The sequence below is a fragment of the Argiope bruennichi genome, chromosome 4 (genome assembly GCF_947563725.1).
Source record: "Argiope bruennichi chromosome 4, qqArgBrue1.1, whole genome shotgun sequence".
Taxonomy (NCBI): Eukaryota; Metazoa; Arthropoda; class Arachnida; order Araneae; family Araneidae; genus Argiope; species Argiope bruennichi.
The window spans coordinates 34292420-34305161 of NC_079154.1; the positions used below are offsets into that span (position 1 = coordinate 34292420).

General features: G+C 26.0%; 2 protein-coding genes across 5 annotated transcripts in view; one reads left to right on the forward strand and one right to left on the reverse strand.

Moving 5' to 3' along the window:
• The window catches only part of LOC129966573 (tuberin-like), a 45077-nt gene extending 40987 nt beyond the window's left edge, over positions 1–4090 (forward strand). For all 3 annotated transcript variants that reach the window (XM_056081030.1, XM_056081032.1, XM_056081033.1), the window contains exons 40-42: positions 726–807; positions 2103–2194; positions 3786–4090. In XM_056081030.1, the coding sequence (XP_055937005.1) occupies positions 726–807; positions 2103–2194; positions 3786–3977 (366 nt within the window). In that variant the 3' untranslated portion in view covers positions 3978–4090. The remainder of the gene's footprint in view (positions 1–725; positions 808–2102; positions 2195–3785) is intronic.
• Positions 4091–6664: 2574 nt separating this feature from the next.
• LOC129966466 (trifunctional nucleotide phosphoesterase protein YfkN-like) overlaps positions 6665–12742 on the reverse strand; it is a 29679-nt gene continuing 23601 nt past the window's right edge. For both annotated transcript variants that reach the window (XM_056080891.1, XM_056080892.1), the window contains exons 10-14: positions 12001–12173; positions 9925–10002; positions 9703–9830; positions 9097–9274; positions 6665–7495 (exon numbers count right to left, since the gene is read on the reverse strand). In XM_056080891.1, the coding sequence (XP_055936866.1) occupies positions 7400–7495; positions 9097–9274; positions 9703–9830; positions 9925–10002; positions 12001–12173 (653 nt within the window). In that variant the 3' untranslated portion in view covers positions 6665–7399. The remainder of the gene's footprint in view (positions 7496–9096; positions 9275–9702; positions 9831–9924; positions 10003–12000; positions 12174–12742) is intronic.

Below are 12742 nucleotides of genomic sequence, written 5' to 3' on the forward strand. Positions count from 1 at the left end.
ACTTGTCGGCTTTTAGCCGATTTGGCAATTTTACAAAGCTTCTGTTGAATTAATTAAATAGAAAAAGTGGAATAGAATCAGGAAATAAGAGAATGTTTTAGAGTGAAGTTAATAAGGGCTAATTTAAGACAAAGCTTTGGAATTAATTAAGTTTAAATTAGATTTTAAAATATCATTACACATATATATAACTATTCTCCTTTTTTTTAAGTATTTAACCAATTAGATTGCACCAAGTTGATTGAACAATTTCATGATGCAATCAACTAACTCATTTACCATTTCTTTATTGAGGTGTGCAAAATATATATAAGAAGGTTTAGTTTTATTAGTAAATTTAAATTTATTTTATCAAATTAAAAAATAATGGTGAATTTAATAAAAGAAGTAGTGATTTAAAGATGAATGCCAAGAAATATTTATATGCAAAAACCAGAGTATAATTTTTTGATGTAGTTGAAGATTTTCTGTATATTTTGCTAAATGAGAATTTGATATTTAAAATTTATGAATAACAGTATTTCTTTTTAAAAAAAATGTTTCAATATTTTTTAATATGAATTGAAAAGAGAAAAAAAAATCAAAGTATAATCGATAAATTTTTTTAAAAAATTAAATAATTGTTTTTTAATTTTCTTTTTATTAAATAATGCATTTATGATATTCTCTGGATTTTAAATAAGGAAGTAAGAGTGTCTTTCAATGATGTTTTTGTTTTTGTTCAGGGCCAAGTCACAAATGCATGGATTGTCATTCAGCCTGAAGAATTTGATTGCAATATTGTGACTGTAAAACACAGAAATGAAGGCAAGTTATTTCAATCATTTGGGTTATAATATCTTTTCCCTTTAAATCTAATAATTTTTAGGAGAAGGGAATTTAGAACAGAATTATTAACTAGTGGAGGCATAAAAAAATATTTAGAGTTATGTTGAAGATATTAGAACAAAAAAAAAAAAAGTCCACCTGTTAAATTAAAGATTTATTTATGTACAAACTGATAACTCTCACTTTCTCACTTAGTGGAAAATCGGTATCATTTGCAGAATTAAGTATTTGTGTATCAGTAAGTTTATTTTGAAATCAATGTATAATATCCCCAACGAATAATTACTGCAACAGTCAAAAGAAGTATAACATTAATTTAGACTTTAATTTTAAAGATATTTTATTGTTATTTCTGTTATCAAATTAAAATCTAAGATGCAATAAGAATGTAAAATGGTTGACTTCCTTTAAAAAAAATTAAATTGAAAAGTTTTGATGTAATATAATAATTTTGTTCATATGAAAATGTTAAATCATCATAATTATTTCTACCAGTCATTGTGCTAAACGAATAAGAAGTTTATTGTTAAATTTATCTCCGAAATAAAGAACTCTTGAAGTGTAAAATACACCTACAGTTATGTGAAAGGAGTAAATCAAAGTGCTCTTTATGAATTACTATGAAATGGTGAAAAGAAATGGTATTATTTTCTCAAACATTCTTTGTTACTTTGTTTACTTTTTTTCCTTATTGAAACTTAAGAATAATTTCACAAGATTTATATTGTATCTCATTCTCTTATTATTTCTAGACAGTTAATATGGCCCTAACTCACTGAAATATTAAAAATGAATTTGAAAAAATATTGCATGTACTTCTTTAATTTAGTATTCTGCTATTAAGAAACAAGTGTTTAAAGCCACAAGATAATAAGGTTTCATAAAACTGAAAGTAAAGATTTCAAAGAATTGAATGTTATAAATAGATATTTAATTCATTTGTTTCCAATAAACTTTTGACTTATTTTGAAAATTGCATTCATTTTACATTGTTGATTCATGATTGTTTTCCTATAACTCTTTTGCACATCTTTTCAGAATTTAGTATAAATTGGGTTTAAGAATAATTTTGTCCATATTTTGCTGAAATATGAGTAATTATTGTAAGAATTATCACATGAGCCGTGAACAAACAATTAGATCACATAATTATGGCTAACAAAAGTATTTGTATTACTGATAGTTATCAATGTACAAGAGAAATAAAGAATTTTTTATGTGTTAAATTATTGTTGTAGAAAGTATCATTTACAATATTTATTATTTTATTTTAGATCTTATAAACATGTTTGGACACACAGAATCTTATATGGTTTCAGATAAAAGTTTACCTGTTTTTGCTCGTCAAATGGCTTTGCACGCTAATGTAAGTGAATTTAACTGAAATAGCCTTTGCGTCTGATTTGAATTAAACATGACGCTTTATTTTTGTATAAAATATTTTGGTTTAAGATAAATTTCTAGTGCTAAAAAACCAAAATTAGTTATCGCATTTACGCAAAATAACTTTTTGACAAAATTTGTTCTTTTGCAAAAAAAAAAGAAAAAATGTTTAAAAAGTGATAGATATTCCTTTATGGTGAAGTCAAGGACGAAATTTTGTCTTTTAATTCTATTATAGATATTCAAATGTAGCAAAAAAAAATCTTTATGAAATTTTATTATTTGTATTTTTCTCACCATTTGATAAAAAGCACCTCAAGTAACAAATTTGTTCTTCCTTCCCTTTTCTTTCTTCTCTTGTATTCAGATTTATTTTGCAATGATTTTGTCAAAAATTTTTTAATTATATTAAGATTCTCTCAAATTTCATAGACCAAAATCAAGAAATATAATATTGGCAAAAGTTCATATTATAAAATTTGTTCACTTGAGCACTGATCTAATAGCCAAGTTCTAAATTATTAGAGACAAACATAAGCTTCAATTGGAAAAACATGGCATGAAATCATTATATTTTATGTTCGAATCAATAAATGTTCAGCTGAAAAGACACTACCAACATTAATTTTTACTATTCTTTAAAATATCAGTCTTCAATAATTTAATATTTTATATGTAAGAATAAACCATATATTTTTTATAACCATATAAAATTTGACTTCCTTCACAATAAACTTTGAAGAATGAATGTGGACAGAAAAAAAAGTTTTGATAAAGAAGAACTATGAGGCATAATTCATTTAAGATTAGCTGTTGTTGTATTCCGAGTATTTCAAAATTCTTAGAAACAGCCCTAGTGTTGCTTTACAACGGGACATTAATATAACTAAACTTCAAAATTCTTAGTACAAACAATGGGGTGGTGAGTACAATGGGATGGTGAAATATACCCAGATGACTCCAGATCACTCAATTAGAACATTCGAGAATTTTGACATTTCAAACCAAGCCCTATAGTTCATTTGGCTTGAACTGTTTTGGATTCAATGTTTTAGAGAATTTAAGGAGAAAAATATAAATATTGGTCATTCAATCTTCCATATCTGGACATTTTCTTGTATATCATATAATGAGCTTTAACCCTTTCAATTAAGATATTTTTGGAGTTACAAAAATATAATACCAAAGTTTTCATGAATGAGTGCCAATCACACTTTTGATTAGTGTCTTTATGTTCTACCAAATATATTTGTTAAATTCATTTTGTTTCAACATTTCAAAACATTCCAACTGTCACTCTAAATGTTTTGTTATTTGTATGTGTTCTATAACCTCCGAAACTTTTTGTAAATGATCCTGTAATTTGACTGTGAATATTGCAAAAGGAACAATTTATTTGAATGATAGAATTGAAATACTAATATTAAGATTAATACACTGTGGTATATTTGCCTGAACAATGCATGATTTAAGTATTGCTGTTATGTATATATTTCAGTTGTGCAAAAATATCCTACTATAACCCTAATCAAAGATGTACTCTTGTAAAATATTAAAATTATTTTTATTTGCAGCTAGCTTCATTGATAATAAATAGAAACAAACAGTCATCTCCAAAATTTGCACAAGTTTCCAATTGGCTTGAAAGACTGCGCACCATCAAACGTCTTGAATCCAAGGTTTTAGACGACTTGAAAAAGAAAAATGAAAATACCGATATTGAAAATGAAGCAAATGATTATGACGATTTTACAGACTATGTTTAGTAATCTAATTCATGTTCCTGAAGAAATTCTATTGGTGTAACTATTGTACAGAAATGTGGAAATTTTTATTGTCTTTGTTTTTTACTGTGCTGTGCCATTTTTAAATAAAAATTATTTTTAATTTATCTTTTCTGACCATTATTATACGTCTTTCATAGATACATTTTTCTTTTAGTTTGCGAAGAGATATTGAAGTTCCTTTTTTTTTTCAATGAATAAAAAAGTCTCTTTTAGTGTTCTAATGTGATCAAAATGTACCCTGAATGATATATGATGCAAATATATCATATAGAACAAAATATATTAATTTATCGTAACTCCTTCAAAATCTTTTCCAATCATCAAAACATATTTTAAAGTTGTGTTTTTGGCAGAATTCGTAGAGAATTTTGTCGAATTAATGAACGCAAAACATTGATCATGAAGAAATAATTTCAGCAATGAAAAAGAGTCATGCGATGGCCATATCAAATGAATACGGAGCTTGTGGAGTCGTATTTATTGAATGTTAGGTTAAAAGTCACAAATAATAATTGCAACGCGAGAAGGTGCATTATCGTGGTGCAAAACCCACGAGTTTTCACGCCATAGTTCGATTCGTTACTATGGGCAAAATATTCAAATAATGTTTTATGGACTGTGGCCAATTGGTAGGAATTCGTAATGCACTACGTTATAATAATGACACAGATATTACTTTGATTTTTGAACGACTCTGATGTAGTCTTTTCAATTTTGTTTCACCTTTTTCAGTTGATTGTTGAAATGTTTCTATATACAAATTTCATCATCAGCAAGAATGTGTTTTAGACATGAACCGCTTCAAGAAATCATTTCTGGGGCCACTCCAGAATATTGTTTTTGGAAAAACTCGAGAACAATGCATCACAACCTTAAACGGTCTTTTAAAATAGCTTAATAGGAGCTAAATGATAAGAAACTTGTTCAGTAATGCCTCTTGTTGTCAAAAGACGATCACCAAGTATCAGTTCACCAACTTTATCGATATCTTGACCATAAATCGAAATGGACGTTCTACCAGATCATGTGTGATAGATTCTTTACCATCTTTAAACTTTTATACCAGTCAAATACAATTATTTTTGATAAATAATCGTCTTCAAAAATAATATTTCAAATACTTCTATAGAAATTCAATTGCAAAAAATCAACATAATGAAAATTTTTATCTCATTAGGAATAAATTTATTTTTAGACGATAAAATGAAGGAAATTCCAGATTGTCACCACATGTTTATGGAAGTCATACAAATATTTTATAAAAGTTTGCAGACAATATGTCTCTAGATTTTAAATGAAGCATTCCAGATTTATTCTGATTTTACAATATTCTTTGTTGGTTACCTCGGATTTCTCATTTTTATATTTATGAAATTTTGTTTGATTATGGTATTTCATGATAGCCAATCAAAAATGCTTTCAGTAACCATGGCATAAAATGATCATAAAAAACAAACTTTAGAATTGTGGCCAAATTAAATAATTTCTAATTCATTGCATTTTAAAATTTTGAAAGGTCTGCTAGAATTCATATATAATTGTAATACTACTATGCATTGCATATTATAGTATAGAGAATTTAAATAGAAATGAATCAATCAGTAACTATGTTATTCAAATTTTGTACAAAGACTAGCATTTAAAAAAAAATTAATATCACTGTTTAATTAAAATAAATGCTCCCCTGAGAATCTATCTTTTAGAGTTCAGTGTTCTATTGGAGTTACAGTATTAATAAAATTACTACAACTGGTGAATACAATTTATTTGTATTTTGAAATGAACAGCCCAGTACAATGTATAAATAATGTAATTGCTCTAAATTGCATGAATAAAAATAATACATCATATAGAAGTTAAATGTGAAATTGCACAAAAAGCAATAGAAATTTCATGTCTAAAATTATAAATAATTTGACGACTTTTTAAAATAGAAAAACATATTTCGATGCAAAGACAATTTTAAGTAAGTATCTATTCTTAAAAAAATATTTGGTCAATTTTTTCAAAAATCATTATTAAATGATGCAAAAATTAAGTACCTTCCAAAAATAGTAAACAGTTTAAAATGGAAAACTGATTATATAAAATAATTTTTTGACAAGAAAAAAAAAGTAAAAAATTAAATAGACCATTTTAACAATGCATTTCACATTCAACACATCTTTAACATTGAGGTTAAATATATAAAAAAAATATATATCACGTATAATCTAAAATGGACTAGACTAAAAATTTTACAATAAAGGCACCTTATGAAACAAATTTCAGTCAACTTACCACTGTATTATATCCTAAAATTCACTGTTTCAAATATAACAAATGACTAAATGATATAACATTTTTGCATTACAAAAATATAACATAAGTTTAGAAACTCTGTTTTACATTAAGTAACAACCTCGTCTATAACAGCAGGGTAAGTTAATATAATATCACAAGTTTTGTTGTAATATTCAACGAAGGCATTAAGAGGTAAAAGGCAGACTGGTTGAACTTTGAATATTGAAGCAAAACTAATTCCTTGCATCCCCCCCCCCCTTATATACACACACACACACACACACCTTCCAAAAAAATGTAAAAACTGTACTTTAAAAAGTTCTCAAATATGAAAAATTTTGAAAATAATAAAAAGAAAATTATACAATTTTTTTTCTTTGTAAAATGAGAGAATCTACACAAAAAAGCAAGTGTTTTTAATAAAATAAATTTTAAAAGCAAAAGTATTAATCATCATAATTGTACACATTTATATATCATACACAAAAGACATTGATAAGATTTGTCTTAAATGTGCTTTTAAGTAAAAAATTTAGTTTTTACTTCTGAACTTATGAACTATCATATTTAAAGTATCAATTTGAGAAGAAACCTTGTGCCAAGAAAAAATTCCACCTACCAAAAAACATATAAACAAAACATTAAATTAAATGTAAAATAATAATTATATTATTATAGCATAAGTAGAAAAAAAAAACTAATTTTCACTAACCTCACCTCTAAAGCAACAAGAATATTCAGAGTTAAAAAAAAAAAAAAAAAACTGAATGTAAAACTAAGCTATTGCATTTTCGTTTAAGAAGAGCAAATTGAAAATGCCAAAAATCTCCTTTAGGAATTCTTCCAAACTTCCCAATCACCTTTAAAAATAAGGTACACTTCACAGCCATATAAACTCTAAACTTAATTTAAGTAAAATAACTACAAAATAATATATGAGTCAACACTAAAAGACAATAAATCTATGTATATACGTGTATAAATATATATTTGTCAACAAGTAAAACATCTACATAAATCTCTTTAAGTTACACTTGGGTTTAACAGTGATTGCACTAGAATATAAGTAATATGAGCGATACTTCAAAAGAATTAGTATAATCAAAAGTTAACATTTATCACATTATAGGGATAGCTTCACCATCTGTTTCATAGATAATGGCAACCTTACAATTGCAGATATCATTTTTCTCTTTTTCAAGCTTTAAACGAACCTAGAAATAAAATAAATATTTTTATATAATATAAGAGAAATATAACACATTTTTTGAAGGATTAAAAAAATCTTCACCATTTACATGATTTAAAAGCAATCCTATCTTCTTTTTTTTTTTTTTTTTTTTTTTTTTCGTTTTTATACATTTGCTTCTTTGTTTCTGTTTACCTCCAGAAAAAAATATTTAAATACTTATAAATACAATATAATATTTAGAGTAATGGAAACATAACTGTATCGGATTTGAAATGGCAAAATAAATTATACATAACGATTTTACATGTAGTAATGCATCTTAACATAATTTTAAGAAAAATTTTAATGTAAGAAATTTTAATTTTTATTCAAGATGCTTACTATATTCTTGTAAGAAAAATTGTTCAAAACACAAATTAACATTTGGATTAAATGGAACAATTCCCTTCTGATAGACTTTGACAATTACTGAAAAAAGTTTATTTGTCCAAACCACGTTCTTACAATAAATGTAAAAAATTTTTTAATTGAAAAATTCTTATTTATATGTAATTATATTAAATTACTTGAAAATTTGATAGAAAAGTATTCTGAAATGTTTTATTATCACTTGTTCCTATATATTTCATCTTAAATAGCAAGCTGAACAATTCTACACAACAATTATTAAATATTGTAAATTAAATTTTACTTATATACAATGTAAAAACAATACACAAATCAATATTACTTCCAGAGCTTATCTATAAAATGGAAATTTAATTTTAAAATAGAGATTATTTAATATATTATTGGAATATAAAAATGTAAACTCAGATTATTGGACAGTTAAATGGTGAACATCCAATGTTGTTGAATAGCTGATTCACTGGAAATACTGATTATGTTCAATTAAAACTTTTATGCACAACTTGATATTCCTGATTCACCCAAAAAAGTAATTTTAAACATTAAATTATAACAGACATTTAAGTTGTATTATTTCAATGGTCATACATCTGTTCTCTTTATTTTGTAAATAAACCATCCTAATAAAGTCTTGTTCCCGGGCATCATAGTTCCATTAAAAACATAGAGTTTTATAGCTCTCATCTAAATGCACATTGCTTTTAGCAGTACTGTAACTTTATTTTCTTATTCCTCAGGTAAACTGCACAGAAAATAAACAGAATCTTTTTTACCTTTAACTATAAATAAAGGAAGAATGAAAAAAAAATTGATAAGAGAATTAAAGTAATTTGAATTCTATTCTAACAATAAAAAGTATTGTTAAAAATTTTTTAAAAATTTCAAAGAATTCTCAAAATTTAGGGAAAAAAATAGAACATCTGAATTAATATTATTTAAAACCCAGTATTTTAATTTAAACCTATATTTAAAAATTATTTTTATACAATAATCTTTTTGGAAGTTATTGTGGAGAAATGTCAAAATCAGTTTTAGTTTTTAATTAAAATTAAACTCTGAAAAAAAATTGTTCCAATGTACATCATTCTATTCTCCGAACAGCATTTGTATCCAATTTGGTGGCTCTAGGCCAATCATTTTGAGAATGCCAATACACACATATGCACAGATACATTACCACCTCCATTATTAATAAAAATAACCATTCTAACTTACTTCATCAGTCATGATCAAAATTCGACCTTCAACTTTCGGTTGCAATCTGCATTGTACTTTTTCAACTTCATCAACTATAGCAGGTAGTGCCTGATGAGAATCAGTAACGTCTCGATGGTCACTGGGCTTATGAACTTGAAATTTGCCAACCTCTTCTAAAACTTTTACAGCACTATGCCTGCAAAATTAAAGTAAAAACAATTATTAATAATATATATAAAATAATTCAGAAAACTTAATTATTTTTTATTTGAAATCCAAAATAAAGTTAATAATTTTTACAAATATAAAATTCAAATTTATAACTTTTTTAGATGTAAACAAGTCTAATTATGTTATTTAAATTTGAAGAAAAGAAGAAAATATTTTAAAGGCATAAAAAGTATTTAATACTTAATTCACAAAATATTAAATAAGAAAAAAATGTTTTGAAGAGTTCTGGATAAACAAAATATATTAAAATGAATTTTACATCAGATTTAATAAGTGCTATTGGTTGTTCATAGATGTCTTAAGCATGTTGTAAGTCAAGCAATTTCAATTATTTGATATATTACATACAAGCATATAAATCTGTAGTGAAAAATAATTTTAAAAACTTATTACCTCCTTGATAAGCAGAGTAAACTCTGTCGGTGATTTGTTTTATGTTGCACAACTCCAGTTAATACTTTTATAGCATGGAAGTGATTTTGCACTATGGTACATAATTCAGGGCATTCTTCTTCACTCATCTATATATATATATATATAAAATAGTTTTAATTAAAAAAACACATAATAAATTATAAAAATATTTATGAATTAATATAAAAAACATAATCTTACCAAAGTTTTACAATTTTTCAAGCTATCATATCCATCTTTGCCTTGACATAAATAAGCTTTTGTTACCAATCTATATTGCTACAACAAGAAAGCAGGAGTTTATTCATATGTATACAATAATATCACATAAATAGATAAATTATGCTATCCACAATGAATAAAGGCTAATAATGCATTTAATAATTAGTATATAATAATTTAAAGTTTTTGAACATTCTTACAATATATATGGTGCAATAAAATGAACAAAAATTTGTATATTCAATATTTATGTTGTTGTTTCTGATGGCACTTGTTAAAGGCAAGCCTGCTGACTAAGTTAACGAATTAAGCTGAAATTTTTATGTCTCTTGTTCTTCAGTAGTGTCACCTAGTTAAGAGTATGACTTAACTACTCACGTGTCACAACCTTTTTTACGTGGCGGACTTCATTCATGTACCACAGATCGTAATTTAAATCTGAACCACAGATCTATCACCTCTGAACCAGTACCCCCAGAGGTATTACTCTCGACATGGAGGGCTTTGTGACCACGACAGATTTATATGTGCGCCAGCCACCACTGCACATGGGGGGTCTTCGGCTGGCAGGTTTGAACTCACAACCCAAGTGATGCGAATCCAACGCCCTACCAACTAGGCTATCCCGGCCCTCCTCAATATTTATAAATACTGTATCGATAATTGAATATAATACAGCAGAATGAAGAATCTGGCTATTTATATTTTGACAGTGTTAATATTATCCTAAAATTTTATAATTAACCAATATTGTATCTTTCTGAAATTTAAAATGATAATACCTTTTTTAATCAATATCTTTAAGCCTTCTTCTACCTTAGCCCAGTTATTAGTTTGTAAAGGTATCAATAACAATGCAATCAAATGAAAAGTCTGGTGCAATCAAATTAAAAAAAGGTATACAAATCTAATTTTTTAAAAAAACTATTTCACTAATTTTTATGATAACAGAATTTACAAAACATAAGCTGTTACGAAAAATGTTTAAATGGCGAGTCATATGTTATTTGCAGTTTCTATTTTATGAATATCTTTTATAATCTGAATTGAGATTCTTACTTTAAATTCAATTGCAATTTACTTTTCTTACAGGAAGTATGACCCCCTAAAGAAATCTTGAAGCAAGAATAATTTCTCCATCTTTATAAAAGATGCAGAAATTGCGATGAAAAATAAGGACGAGTCAGAAAAATGTCTGTAATTTTGACAAATTTGTTATCAACAATTTTGAAAAAAAAAAAAAAAAAAAATCATGATTTGGTTATTAAAACTTCTGAAAATATCAGAAGAGATAAAAGAAATTATTTAAATCCTTGAAATTTGATAAGATGGGTGAAACATTGTTGGAATAGGTTAAAATAATATGAGATAAGAACATGCTTGTGACTAGGCATCTTATTAAGGATAAAGCAATAAAAATTCAAAAAGAGATATGGTAGTCAAGAAAATGTTATATGGGTGGAAATGATGAAAAATTTGCAGTTTGTATTTCTATTTACTGAAATTTTTATATAATGATTTTTTCCAAAGATTTTCCAAGTTTTATATTTAGAGATTTCAGTTTATATGAATCAGAACTTAATAAATCAAGAGCTGAATCCAAAGAAAGAAGTATCAGATGTGAGAACACTTCAAAATTTGTGTTTACAAAGTTTTCATTGATTACGAAATCTAATTTTTTTTAAATAAATGATATCTACATTATATTGTCTAATTTGAATACAAAACTTGAAACCTTTGTAATAATAATAAATGTGCAAAATGGAACATAACGAATTTTTTAAAAACATTTGCGATAAATAAAAATAGCAAGTAAGAAAAAATATAAGATATCAAGTAAATGTAATAATTAAAAATTACAATTTTATAATGCGTTTTACAACATCATAATTCACAAAATTCTGGATAAAAAGATTTTCTGATACTCATTACAATTTCACAGAAATACAAATTAGCATACAATGAATACTAATATATATACTAAATATACAATATTTAGTATATAACGAATAAGCAGTAGCTACTTCTTTTTTTCTAAAAAGTTAATTTTCATACCTGCGAAAAGTCTAAATATTCATCGCCAATTTTAATATACTGTGGGTCAACTCGCTGTCCAGGAGGTTTATTAGGATCGAATGCAAAGGTCATTCCAGAGACCTGAGGAAATCTACCTTCCAGCTTTGGGTACTGAGAAACACCATTTTCCAGTGCTTTATGCAATTGCTCCCCTGCAAAAACAATAAATTCAGAATTCACATACTGTGTAAAATAAATGTTTTGGCAATCAATGAAGTTTTGCTTGTGGTTAGGTGTTGTCAAAAAGAAGAAGAAGATATATATAAAGAAAAGAAGAAGAAGATTATATATATATATACAATCAAAAATGACATAGCATAGCAAATTAATGTATTGTGCTAAAGCTTAAAATTGAGAAAGCACATTTTCAACAGCAATATGGGTGAAAAAAATTAATTATGACTATGCAATTTTGTTACACTGAAATTCCATTTTGAAGCAATACTATAATTTATTTAATGTAGATATGCCAAAAGGAGTATGTAGATGGTGCTATATGTATTCCTATACTCATGTATATAATCTTACACTCTGTCCTTGCATATTGCTCACCCTTGTAAATAAGTTTACCAATAAATATATCTAGACCAGGTGTATGCAGTGAACTCCCCTTCAGGCCACACGATGGGGACAAAAATTAAAAAACTTCAATAAAAGCTAACAAAAAACGAATTCTAATATTAAGCAATGATCAGCAATAAATACTGAAACGAAAACTGAC